General features: G+C 57.2%; 1 protein-coding gene across 1 annotated transcript in view; it reads right to left on the minus strand.

Moving 5' to 3' along the window:
* Positions 1-1,495: 1,495 nt before the first annotated feature.
* The window catches only part of LOC113204909 (LIM/homeobox protein Lhx9), an 82,257-nt gene continuing 70,847 nt past the window's right edge, over positions 1,496-12,905 (minus strand). The window contains exons 3-5 of the mRNA XM_052272116.1: positions 9,559-10,139; positions 7,564-7,775; positions 1,496-4,081 (exon numbers count right to left, since the gene is read on the minus strand). Coding sequence (XP_052128076.1) covers positions 3,893-4,081; positions 7,564-7,775; positions 9,559-10,139 — 982 coding nt within the window. The 3' untranslated portion in view covers positions 1,496-3,892. The remainder of the gene's footprint in view (positions 4,082-7,563; positions 7,776-9,558; positions 10,140-12,905) is intronic.

The following is a 12,905-nucleotide window of genomic DNA, read 5'->3' on the forward strand; positions in this document are numbered from 1 at the left end:
CCCGCCCCGCCACGGGGACCCAGCCGGCCTAGGGGCCCAACAGCAGCAGCGGCAGCAGCAGCGCTAGTCACCGGATGCACCCCAAAGCCGGTCCATTAATTGACAAGTTGGCTTCCGACCTCACAGTGACAGTCCCAGAGCTTCCTCCTGCACCAGCGCCCCGCCCTGTCCCGCCCCGCCGGGGACCCTGCGCCCATGTCCCTTTGTCCCACGGCGACGGTAGCGGCGCCCGCCCCTCTGCACCCAGTGTGCAGCTGGAATACACTTTTCTAACGTCCGTTTTGCACATCTTGCAACATTTTAAAAGTAAGAGCGTTTGAGGGCCATGGGTGAAAACAAAGTTAAGGGGCTCTCTTATTGAACACCCCTTTCCTAGGCCGCTCTGCAGGGGAAAGGTGCCAAAACTCAAGGCGTCCTGCAAAAATGCGATCGAAGTCGCACATCCCTGCTGGACACCTCGGAGTTACTACACTTGGCCTCGCTTGGCTTAGTCAAGTCGAGTCAAGGAGGTCTCCCTTAAATGCTAGTGCTTATCGCTTATCGAATATACCGAACTTTGCTAGTGTATAAACACCTTCGATCACACAGATAAATTAAATGTTCACGCCCCCCCCCCCCCCATTTTACTGTTCAACTCCCCGTTCGATCACTTTCCACGCGGAGTTCGTCTAATCATTTTTTTAAACGTATTGAATCTTGTGTTTAACAGAGGAGTTGAACACATGAATGCAGAAATGTGTGTAAAAACCGAGTTGTGTATAACTCGCAGTTGAACATATACGCGTTGATGAGCGATTGATCAGTGCAAATGGAAAAGGTATATCACTGTTTAGCGGTCGCAAACTTGAAACGCCGCCGCGGCGTCCGCGAGACAAAGTGAGCTTGGACGTCGTGCTGTCTGCCTCTAGTGCAAACACGTCGCCCCCGACACGCGCGCCCACGATGTGTGTGTGTTTGTGTGTGTGTGTGTGTGTGTGTGTGTGTGTCATACGACTACGAGTTGTGTGTGCTTTCGAAGACTAGGCTTTGGCAGCCTGCCATTACTATGGTGGTTGAGTTTGCTCCCCTCCCCTCCCTCCCTCTCATTCTCTCTCCGCGTAGCAGAACGCGAGAGAGAGAGAGAGAGAGAGAGAGGGGGGGTGAAGGGGAGCAGGGGGTCAGACGTATGGCACCGGCGGGGCGAAGGTGACGGATGGGCCGCGGAGTGAGCGTGGAGTGAAATGGCGGGAAACTAATCGGCGCTTCCCCTAGAGCCGTGCGATTGGGGCGGTGTGGCGAGGCCGCGGAGGTTAGGGGGCAAGGAGCAGCAGGGGGCTGACGTGGCCGAGCAGCCGAGGCGTGGCGGAGAGGATATGAGTCGCGGCAGGGCGGACGAAAAATGAGGTGAGATTGTCGCGCGAGCGGTCCACGTAAGTGGTGGGGCCGCGTTGTGTCCCGCCTGCTGTGTTTAAGGTGAGGCAGGGAAAGGGAAGTTGCAAGAGAAAACACCAAGATGTAAATATTGTGCCAATTTTTTTTTTCTTTTAATTTTTTGCCCATGCGGACAAAACTGCAGTTTTGCAACAAAAAAAAATAATGAAAAAAATTGCAATCCAATTCATGTGATTGGTTTTTTTTTTGACAGACAATATACAATTACAAAAAAATGTTTTGTAATACATCACAACTGCCAATAATAAGTACCGAAAAAAAAACAACTTCAAGGAACATAACGTGATAAAAATAAAATTAATATATATATGTATATCATTTGACATTGTACAACAATTACAATTTACAATTCCTATAAAATAACTTAACTATTTCGTTCCTCTTTTGAACCCATTTGAAGCATTATTGTTGTGCAGGGCAAAGTGAAAGGAGGCCTGTAGCCCGGCAACGCATATTCGCCGAATTTTAATGTAATCTTTTCATTTGCAAAGGCAGAGCCGTTTTGAGGCGTCGCGGTTTCATTAGTCCAATGACCTCTCGAAAACAGTCTTTGTGTGGGAGGGCGAGCAGGCAGAGCCACAATAAATTTTGGAGCAAAGATATAAAAAAAAGGATCATGTCTCTGCGGATTTTTCCGCCGAGTCTCCGCTCGATGCAAATGGGCTCGCTTGCTGGCCGCTCGTGGCCCTAGAATTATAAATTTCGCTGGCGGAACGCAACAAAGTGGCCGGACAGTAACACTAGAAGTGCCGCTCGGGGCCCCCGCTCGGACCCGGCGAATAATTATCATTAATTAATCCGACAAGCTTTTAGCCGACGTGACTGAAAGCGGAGCACGACGCTGCTGCCGCAAATACAGATCGACGGGAGGAGAGGAAAGGATCAGAAAGAGAATGTCAGTGGCGCCTTTTGGAGGGAGGGGGGGAGGGTCAGAGGAAGATAAAATTTGCGGTTCTGGTTAACTTTCAAGTCGTTCCCTCAACCCTTGCAGATACCCGGTCGGCCGCTCCACATAGCCCTTTTGTACCCCCCTCAGACCTGCTGCAGGCTCTTACTACATGCCTGCATTGCTTCGCACCGTTGCATATCCCTCTCTCTTCCCCTCTCTCTCTTTTCTCTCTCTGCTGCCCGCCCGCGCCCCCACACGCTGTTCAAGGAAGAGGCCGGGTCTCCCACGACTGCTTCCCCCCTCCCTTTCCCTCTCCCCTACATGCTTGCCAACACACCGCTGCCACTGCCAACCTGTGAATTTTCGCCGGTTCTCTCGCCAGGCTTTTAAATCAGCGATAGGGATTCTTCGAAGCAGAGCGTAGCACACTGCAGTACCGAAAGGGTTCTTTTGAAGAAAACGGGCACCACAAGAGCATTTTTCCGCCATTTTCACCAATTAGGCAAACATGTGACGGTGATCACAATTACAACGCCTCTTTTCCACTTTGCTCTGCACGATGTCTCGGATCGCCTCACCCTGTGACCACGCAGTCTTTGAGAGTTGAGTCGTTTGACGCGCCGAAGCGGCGAAGCGCGCCGAAAGAGGTGATCTTAAACACACACCAGGACCAGGACGCGTCCTATTGCACTGAGAATGTCACATTTTTTAAAAAAAACAATCGCCAATTAAGTTAATAGTATGAAAACCAGTTACTTTTTTCTACAGAACATTCATACATTACAGCCCATTGTCAGCAGCTCAGGCTTTACACTTTTCACACAGGTGACACATGTCCCCGAGGCGCAGAATATATAATAATAATAATGATTGTAATAATGATGATAATAATAATAATCTTTTTCTCCGCTCTATGTGTATACACTTTGTACATCGCTCAAATAATAAACAAGTCAATATTTACGATCACAAGCCAAGAATAATTAAGTTTATGTAATGTCATTTGGTAGGAACTTATAAAAAGAAGTCTGTGTTGAAGAGCGCCTTTCGAGGCGCGTTCCTTTTATGGAGCGCGGGAGGGAAGGGGTAGGGGCACGACCGGAGATGAGAAAGGGTAGGGGAGGGGGGGATAATCCCTTCCAAACGAGGGCGATGTTCAGGTACTTCTCTGCTTCTCCAACGGATATCACAATGCACTGACTAACATGTCTGTCACCACCTTGGAGCACGTGCTCCAACACACACATACACACACACACACAGGTCGTCTTGGCGTGCTGCGGCAGACTTCGAGGTGTTTGGGGTGACGGTCAGCGCTTAGAGCTGGGCGAGGCAGAGGTACGGGCGCGACTCGTCGTCGTCACCGTCACCGACGAGGGACGCCGCCGACGAGGAAGCGTCGAGGGACGCGTCGGCGGCGTCGTAGCAGTGGAGGTCGTCGTCGTGGTAGCGGCGCTGGTGGTGCTGCTGCTGGAGGTGGTGGTAGTAACCGCCCATGCCGCCGCCGGACGACGAGTGGAAGCCGAGGGCGTCGGACTCTGGAGTATCCAGGATGTCCGACGCCGCCCCCTGCTAGCACTCCAGCGGCGAGCCCCCGAGGATGAACTGGGGGCTGTGGGGCCCGCCGGGGGCGCCGCCCATGCCGCCCGCAAAGCCGTGGTCCATGTCGCCGGGGCTGTCGCCGCCGCACTTGTCGCCACCCTTGCCCTCCTGCTTCAGCATCAGCCGCCGCCACTTGGCCCGGGCGTTCTGGAACCACACCTGCAACAGATCGAAGCAAAAACCACTGAAAATCAGGAAATTCACATACACACAAGACAAACACAAAATCGACAAAATCCACGAGACACTCGAAGGAAAACAGAAGAGCATTTTCACTAAAAATATCAATAAAACGTTTAAACTTTTAAAATTAATGTAACTTCCTCTTTCAAAATTTCAACAAAACTTTTCTACTTTCAAGATTTTCAATAACACTTTTTCACTCCTCGAATTTGCATTTGGTGCACCTGTTGTGCGATACGACTGGCGGAGTGTACGCGGTGGTGTAAGTGCCGCACCGGCGACGGTCTCGCCCGCTGACGCCGCGCAGCAGCGCCGTCTCGCCGCCGTAAGTCGGCCATTTTTACGCGCGCCGCGTTGGAGAATCACGCTGTCACATTAGAGGGGCGTAAGCCGGCGAGGCGCCACGCAGCGGACATTCCCGCAGTAAATCGGGCCGAGTTTGGAGACAAGGACGCGACACGCGCGTTTGGGAAATGGGCGGTAAAAGTGGAGAGAGGGGACAGCTGGGAGCCGAGTCGGTGCGAAGGTAAGGTTCTACACATACGAGGGAGCGAGAAAAAAATGGAACTGAGACGGCTGACCCGGAGAAGCCAAATGTATTCTAGAACATCAATTCTGTGCGTGTGTCAGTGAGAGAGAGGGTGTATGTCTGTGAGGGTGTATGAGAGAGATAGAATGGTTGTGTGTGTGTGTGAAGGGACCAGCAATTAGCCAGTTGGAAATAACCTGCGAATTCAAGCGTGGTGCCGCGGCGGCAGAAGGCTACCCTGCCCACACCCCTTACCTTAAGCCTTCGCCGTGACAACGGGAAATAAATTAAACCGCATCGAATCGACAAAAAATATAAATGTGTGTATTTTTATTTATACACCGTTCTCGAGACGCGCCTGCTCCTCGGCAAACGTACACAAGGGAGAGGCTCTTGCTGCAGGAAATCAGCCGTGTGAGCGATCACCTGACTCTTATGAGAGAGAGAGAGAGAGAGAGAGAGAGCGAGAGAGAGAGCGAGAGAGGGAGAGGGAGAGGGAGAGAGAGAGGAAGGGAGAGGGAAAGAGTGGAAGGGAGAGGGGGGGAGAGGGGTGTCGCTATGCGCCTCATTGCAAGCGGATGACGCCGCGACGCTGTGCAGTACGCCCCCCATCATGATTCATGGGTCTCCAAGTGACGGCAAACGCGCGTTGGATATTATTTTCCGCCCAATGACTTCCCCTTCTCCCCGATTTGTCTGGGTGGGTGAAAAACATACGTTGAACCAGGTAAAGTTCTGAATGTTTCTCTTCTCTTCTTCGGTCGGTTTCGGTTCGAAATGCTTTAGATAATCGAGCCGCCTGTATTTATTTTTGCCTCCGCTCCGCCTCCTTCGGACGAGGACACGAGAAGCCGTCCTCGTCTTATCGGCGGGCGCCCCCTCGGCTCTCCTTCGGCTCCATTCGGATCAACGCGCCAATTAATTAGTGCAAAAAGTTTCTTTGATGCCATTTCATGTATCTCTCTCATCACTTTCAGAGCATTTTCTACTCGCACAGCACCAGCAGCAGCAGCAGCATCAAAGTTCTCGAACCCAAGTGTGACTAGTACACTCAAAGTCAGTAAACTTAATTACGTTTGAGGACACCGTCATATAAAAATGTTTTTAACTCATCTTAAAATTGTTTTTTAATTTCTGCAAGGCGTGTGACTACGCTTAAAGGTGCCTGAACGTTTCTTTTAAAAGAATGTTCTTTTTTTTTTTTTTTTCAAATAAAAAGCTCAACTGCGCTTAAATGGCGCTCGTCCGCGTGCCTCGCGGCCGTGCCGTGAGCGTCTTGGCCGACTGGCCGCCTTGCGGTAAACGCGCACTATAAAGCTGATTTATAAAGCTTTCTGACAAACGGCCGCGCGCGGCAGCAGCAGCCCGTTTGTTATCAAAGTGGACTAAATATATGACGGATCATATTTCTCCCTTCGCGCATCGGGAAAGAGGTCTAATTCCTCGCGGAGATGGGGCCGCCCCGCCCCTCACGCACTGACAGATAAGTCACCTGCACCGCCCAGAGGCACCGCCCGCCCGGCCAGCAGAGGAGGATGTCTCTTTGAAAATTTGGACGCCGGGGAGGGGGGAGCGAAGAAGGGGGAGGTGGGCGGGGAGAGGCTGCATTTGAAATATGAATAAAGAGGAACGGTGAGAGAATAAAGGTGAGGTGGTGTTTCGCGTCTCGTGTGGGGGAGTTGATGAGCGGCGCGGGGAGGTTTGGAGGGAGCAAGAGAGAGAGGGAAAGAGAGAGAGAGAGGGAGAGCGAGGGGAGAGGGGGTTTGTGACCAGAGTCAGCGGACAGGGGATTTGTCATCACGGGTCGAGTGCAGCGAACAAGCCGAACAGCACAGAAATAACAAGCACGCGCTGGGCGCGGCACGGCGGCGCAGGGGTGAGCGAGGCGCCGGCGGCCGGGCGCGGCGCGGCACCGCGGCGGCCCCCCGGCGCAGCCAGCCAGAGGCGCAGCCCCGGCAGCGCCAGCAGCGCCAGCAGCGCCAGCAGCGCCAGCCCCCGACCCTCCCTATTTAAATTTACGGTCCCGGTTGACACATGGCGGGGCCGCCCGGCGCCGGGCAACAGCCTCGGCGGAAACTATTGAACCAAGAATTATTGTTATAGGACATAGAGTTAGTTTACTGTTTTAATACATCGCCTAGGAAAACTGATGACAACTCAGTAATGTAACTTTTTTCCTTCCAGAAATTTGAATGAAAGAAAGAAAATGTATGATGAAAACCCCGCGCGCGCAAAGAGAGGCACAAAGTGCGAGGCGCAACAAAAAGGGCAGCGAACAGTGAGCGGCGCTGAGGGCAGGAAGGGCGCGCAGGGCTGGCGCAGCGGGGCAGGAAGGGAGCAGCGGGGCGGGCGGGCGCGCCGCGACGCTTTTCCGCGGAATATGATGGAGGTTTTGGCAGAAGGCCTGCGAGAGTCTGTTATACGCACCGTGGCGCCTGAGGAATGGAGGCAGGGGGCGCGCGTGCGCGCGTACGCACACACACGCACATACACAAGGAGAGGCATAGGCGAGGACTGCGACGCCTCCTGTGTTCCCCGCTCCCCCTTCCCCCTCTCACCTCAACTGCAGCTGAGGGAGGGAGAGCGAGTGAGAGGGAGAGGGAGGGATAGAGGGAGGGATAGAGGGAAGGATAGAGGGAGGGAGAGAGGGAGAGAGGGAGAGAGGGGGGGAGAGAGGGAGGGAGAGAGAAAGAGAGAGAGAAGGGTCGTCCCAGTGCAGACACAGAAAAATGCACATTTAATTGATGGCACGGTCTGTGTATGAACCGAGCGAGATGAACAGCGATGGGGAGGGGAAGGAGGAGGGGGGGGGGACTTGTAGTCTTCATGAAAGGTACGTAACTCAAAGGCGTAAGAGAGGGTCGCACCGACACATCGACCGTGCAACAAAAGAGGGGGAGGAGGGGGGAAAAGAGAAAGAGTCTCTCACCTGCAGTACTCTCTTGGGCAGCCCGGTCTTCTGCGACAGCTGCTTGAGGTCCTTGGCGTCCGGGTTGTGGTTGATGGCGAAGTACGACTTCATGGTCCGCAGCTGGTGGTGCTTGAAGGAGGTGCGCATCCGCTTGGACCTCGAGTTGCCGTGCATGCCGGGGGTGCCCGGTCCGAAGGGCCCGTCCAGGTACGAGTCGCCGCCCATGTCTCCTGCAAGAGAGCCGATAAATCAATCATCAATAAAATGTTGTGGCGCAACCACCGCGCCAATCTCAGGCTCGCGCGGGGCGCGCGAAGCGGGGAGGTGAAGGCGCGGAGCGAGCGGGCGGGGCCCCCGACAATATGCGGGCCGTCACGCGCGGATTGTATCTCGACATGTCACACAGCGCCCTCCCCGCCACCGCCGCCACGTCACGCGCCGTCACCGTGACAGCCAGCCGCGCCCGTCAGCTTTGAGCCGGGCGCCGCCAGAGCCACCGCCCCCACGCACCGCACCCCGCGCCGCCCTCGCTGCTGCTGCTGGATTTCCAGCGGCAAGCGCATGCTAACAGGGCTAATCGGATTGGCCAGGGGCGCGCCCGCCCCGCTCTACCCGCTCCGCCAGGCGGACATCCTCCTCCCCGGAGGGTGGCGCGGGGGCCGCGGGCCCAATTAGTCCAAGGGGCACCGCCCGCCCGTCGGCCGCGCGTCCTCCGGACCCTCCGGAGGCGGACGAGGGAGGATGAAAAATTCAGCGAGGAATCGAGGGAGAGAGCGTCGGCGTCACGCAGGCGCCGGCGGCGGCGTGGGCGTCGGCGTCGTCGGCGGCGGTGCGTCAATGAATCAAACGCGCAGCAGCCCCGCGTCGTGCCTGGCGCCGCGACGCCGTGCCGTCCCGGTCAGCGGCGGCGGCGGCGCCTCCAGCCTTCACATCGTGATCGAGCAGCTGATCGTGGTCAAGGAGTGGGAAAATGCGTCGGCGGAGGAGCTTGCCGCTGCCGCGGCTGCTGCTGCTGACGGCGGCGCAGCGTGTCGTGTTGTGACGCTTCAGTGGCCTCGCGGGGCTCAAAGGGCCCCGCGGCGCCGCGTGGGAATCGAGGTGTCATCGAAGGGCCTAACAGCGCGAAGGGCCTAACAGCTCGAAGGGACTAACAGCTCGAAGGGACTAACAGCTCGAAGGGACTAACCGCGCAAAGGGCCTAACAGCGCAAAGGGACTAACAGCGCGAAGAGGCTAACACCTCGAAGAGCCTAATGTTACGGCTGGAAGGGCCTAACGAGTAGCGAAGGGCCAAACTGCTAGAAGGGCCTCACATCTAGAAGGGCCGAGGCAGTCTAAAGGGCCAGGCAGCCCGAAGGGCCTAACCTAACAGCTCGCCGCCGCAACCACATCCCGGGAGCGGCGCGCGGGGCAAGGGCGCTTCAGCGTGATCCCTAATTTGCATGCATTTTAAAACCGGTGAGGCCGAGCTTCCTGGGGATGATGATTGAGATGAGCTTGTCAAGGCGGCGTGGCGGCGGCGGTGGTCTCCCGCTCCTCGGTACCCTCCTTCCCTCTTCGTCACACCTTGACTCGGGCCCCAAAGCCCTTCACGCTCGCCGTCTCTCTCGCTCCCCCTCCCGCCTGCTGCTGCTCATCGACGCCCAAAACAAACGGCTGTTACCTCCGCGCTCGCCGGGCCTGTTGCGGCCGGGGCTGTGCGCAGCCAAGCGTGTGCCCGTTGCCGCCGGCCAGACCCGACGTCTGAGACGGATGTAGGTTACAGGGGTCGCTTCCCAAACCACGTGGTCGTGGGCAGATACACAGGAGACGTGCTTTCGGTTTTTCATGAACAGTTGTTGATCAAGGGCAAGCGTGTTCTCGATAAGTGCTTAGCGCAGCGCATCTTTAGTTGAATGGGACCCTCGCATTGATCGTGCAATAAGCGATCTGTGGTTTGGCGGTATTTTAAGGTATTTTGATAGGGGATTAAATTGAGCATTTCAAACTAATTCAGAGTGTACATCTGACTTACCCATGGCGGCGGTGATGCCCTCCATCTCCTTGGGCTTCCTCTTGCGCGGCCGGCCCTTCTGCCGGGGCCCGGGGGCCACGACCTGGGGCACGCCGCCGTTGAAGAAGGGCAGCTTGGGGTCGGGGCCGACGCCGGGGCCGTGGTGGGGCATGGCCAGGTGGGGCGGCAGCGGCCCGTGCGGCCCGAGGGGCATCATGGCGGCGCCGGGGGGCAGCGCGCCGGACAGGCCCCCGGGGGGTAGGCCGCCGCCCCCGCTCGGCGACATGCCCTGCGGCGAGGGCGGCACGGCCCGGAAGGACGCCGCCGACGGGGGCGGCACGGGCGAGAAGCCGCCCTCGCCGCCGGGGCCGGGCGGCGGCGGGAAGCCCGGGGTGGGCGAGGCGGGCGGCAGCGCCTCGTAGTGCAGGCGGCACAGCACCGCCCCTTCGCGCAGCCCGAAGTGGTCGCCCTTGGACAGCGGCGCGTGGCACAGCGCGCACGTGAAGCACGCCACGTGGAACACCAGCTCGCGGGCGCGCATCACCAGCTCCGACGACGAGATGGCGGCCTGGCAGCGCGCGCACCGCTTCATGCCGAACAACCTGCGGGCAGACAACAACGGGCACTTCAGCACACAACACTTCAGCCGACCAAATCTCCCCCTCCTCATCTGGATTATCCATCACGCCTGGCAGCGCCGCCGCCGGCCCCGAGGCGACAAGCGCGCGCCCTCGGAAGAGAAGGGGGAAATAAAAAGGCAGTGGTCAAGTTTCAACCCCGTGTTATGAAAACACACGGCGTGGCTCGGCGGGCCCCGAGGCGCGGGGCTCCTCAGGTGGGCAAACACGGCAGAGTGTGTGCCCCCCAGGACGAGCACACACTCGGGAGGCGGTGAGTGGCAACCGGGCCGCGGGGCGACAACGCGGCACAATCTACTGAGGCAGGAACACGGCGTACAAGAACCCCCTTCCCTCCCCCGTAGGCCGTGGTGGTTTTGGTCTCAAGGATGGCGGTGTCAACGCGCCAAAGGAGACGTCCGAGCGATGCCCGGCGGGCACGGGTACGACGGCCACGGCGATGACGGCGTCCTGGAGCACGACGACGTATGCGCGTCCGGAAGGAAGGAAGCACGCTTATGATCTGGATCGCGGCGGCGAGGACGGGGTTGCATTGTGGCGGCGCGGGCCCCCGGCTCCCCGCCGCGAGCCCACCGGATGCACGGCGGCACTGCCCCCCCCCCCCTTCAGCCCCGCCGCCCTTTCCGATGGGCAACACGAGCACCTTGTCTGCGGACACATTCATCACGACCTGGCCGCCGCCGCCGCCGGCTCAGGGAGAGAGAGGGAGAGAGAGGAAGGGAGGGAGGGGGACAGAGAGAGTGACGGAGCCAAAGGGGGAAGAGAGGCGCCAGAGCAGGTCAAGTGCGTACGCCCGGTGCACCCGTTTATATGGAAATGGAAGGAGTTTATTTATTTTGTGGCTCGCGGTGCGCTGCGCGTCTCTCCACCTGCTGCAGGCCGTGCTGCAGGGGGCCGCGGTGCAGGAGGCCGATGGATGTGGCGTCGCGACGACCTCCTGTCGGAGGAAACAACCGGGGCGGATGCGCGCGAGTGAGATTACACCCGCCGAAGAGTTCGCGCCCCAAAACGATGTCACCTCCCCGAGCTAGCAGACGACGACGACGCCTCAGAGCAGCAGCAGCAGGGTGAGATGCCACGGCCGATAGGGGGCGCTCCCCGTCGAGCAGAGAGGGGCGTCAAGGAGGAGACAGGCGCAAGAGGAAACAGATGGAGCAGAGGTGAGGGTAAGGAGGGGGCGTTTAGCACTGTCACAACACCGAGACCACGGGGTAATGTAACCTGATGGCGACGCGGAGCGCGCACGCGAAGACAACTCATTCAGTCACTCACTCACGGCGCCCTCGCCCGCCCGTCAAAAGAATTACACACTCGTACACACACATACACACACGCGCGTGCGCGTACACACACACACACACACACACGTACGAGCGCTGTGGATTGACCGTTGAAAAGGTGCTGTCATAATATGACAAGGTGATCCCCTTACGTTGCAGAGCAGCGCGCGAGCGTGAGGCTGCTCTGGGATCCGGTCCTGGGCCCGCCACCCCTCTCACTACCCTCCCCCTGCCCTTCTCTCCCCCCCTCGCTGGTGGCTGCGTGTGTAGTATGCGCGGCATATAAGTTGTATCAATGGCGAGGGGTTGCGCGCGGAGGGGTGGCGGGCGGAGGGCTGCGGGGCGCGCTCGTTTGCGTCCTGTGCGTCCCTGCCCGTCCCTCCCGGGTCGAGGTCAGCCCAGCGGAGCTCTTTGAAACGCATCCAGACGAAAAAAAGCTCAAACAGCGAGAGCAACGCGAGCAGCGATGCAAACCACAAAACTAGTGCGCCACCACCGCCACCAGAACAAGCTGGTTTTCTTGCACTCGAGTTGAAAATTTGTGTTGGTTTTGTTTGAATGAATGTGTGTCGTTGCGGTTGTGTTATTGCTTTTGCTGCAGCATAACGTGCTAAGCACGTGTAAGCAAAACAAACGAAACTGGGTACTAAAAATAAAAGAATAAGAATTCATCTCTAAATACAAATTTGAGTCTCGAGCAGACGTTCTAGTCGCAACAGGAAAACTACGTCAAAATAAAATTTCTAAAATGATTGCTCATAAGACAATATCTACTATGTGAAAAATGACCGACAGTAAAGCATATTCGTCTCCCACGCTCCGACGCCACCCTATAGTCGTCGCGAGAGTCCACAACTAATTTCACCCAATAATCTTGTGACCCGGGTAGCGGCAGGCAGGGAGCGCGCGGCTCTCGGGTGACCAGGTCCCCGCAGCGCGCTCGGCGGGGGGCCCACGGGGAGAGAGAGAGACAGAGAAATCGATGTGCGCAAATTTGCCCCTTCCTCCCCACTAACACACACAAGAGCGCACAAGAGGCACGTCTTCTTCTCATCCGGGGTACCGCGATCGACTAGCCATGGCCACGAGGGGGTGCAACCCCCCAGTAGAGGTGCGTATATTATTAGGTTATATCCTGTTCAACAGACACGATACGGGAAATAACAAGCCGTTTTCGCTGACCTGTACCACCAACAACAAAAAATCAGTATAAAAAAGACTTTTTCCCTTCATAAATTTTTTTTGGCATGACGGGCGTTGTCGTTTCTACTGCTCCGCCGCCACCCCGCGACTACACAGCAGTACACCTGAGCCACCCCGCCGCGCCGAGCAACGCCACGCCAAGCCGCACCCTCCACCTCTCCACTCGTCATACACAAACACAAACAGAAAGGAAACATTGTGAACACCGCGGTTGCAACAGAAGAGAGGCAGCGCGAGAGAGGAAGGG

Source organism: Frankliniella occidentalis, unplaced genomic scaffold (genome assembly GCF_000697945.3).
Source record: "Frankliniella occidentalis isolate FOCC.00 unplaced genomic scaffold, Focc_3.1 Scaffold187, whole genome shotgun sequence".
Lineage (NCBI taxonomy): Eukaryota > Metazoa > Arthropoda > Insecta > Thysanoptera > Thripidae > Frankliniella > Frankliniella occidentalis.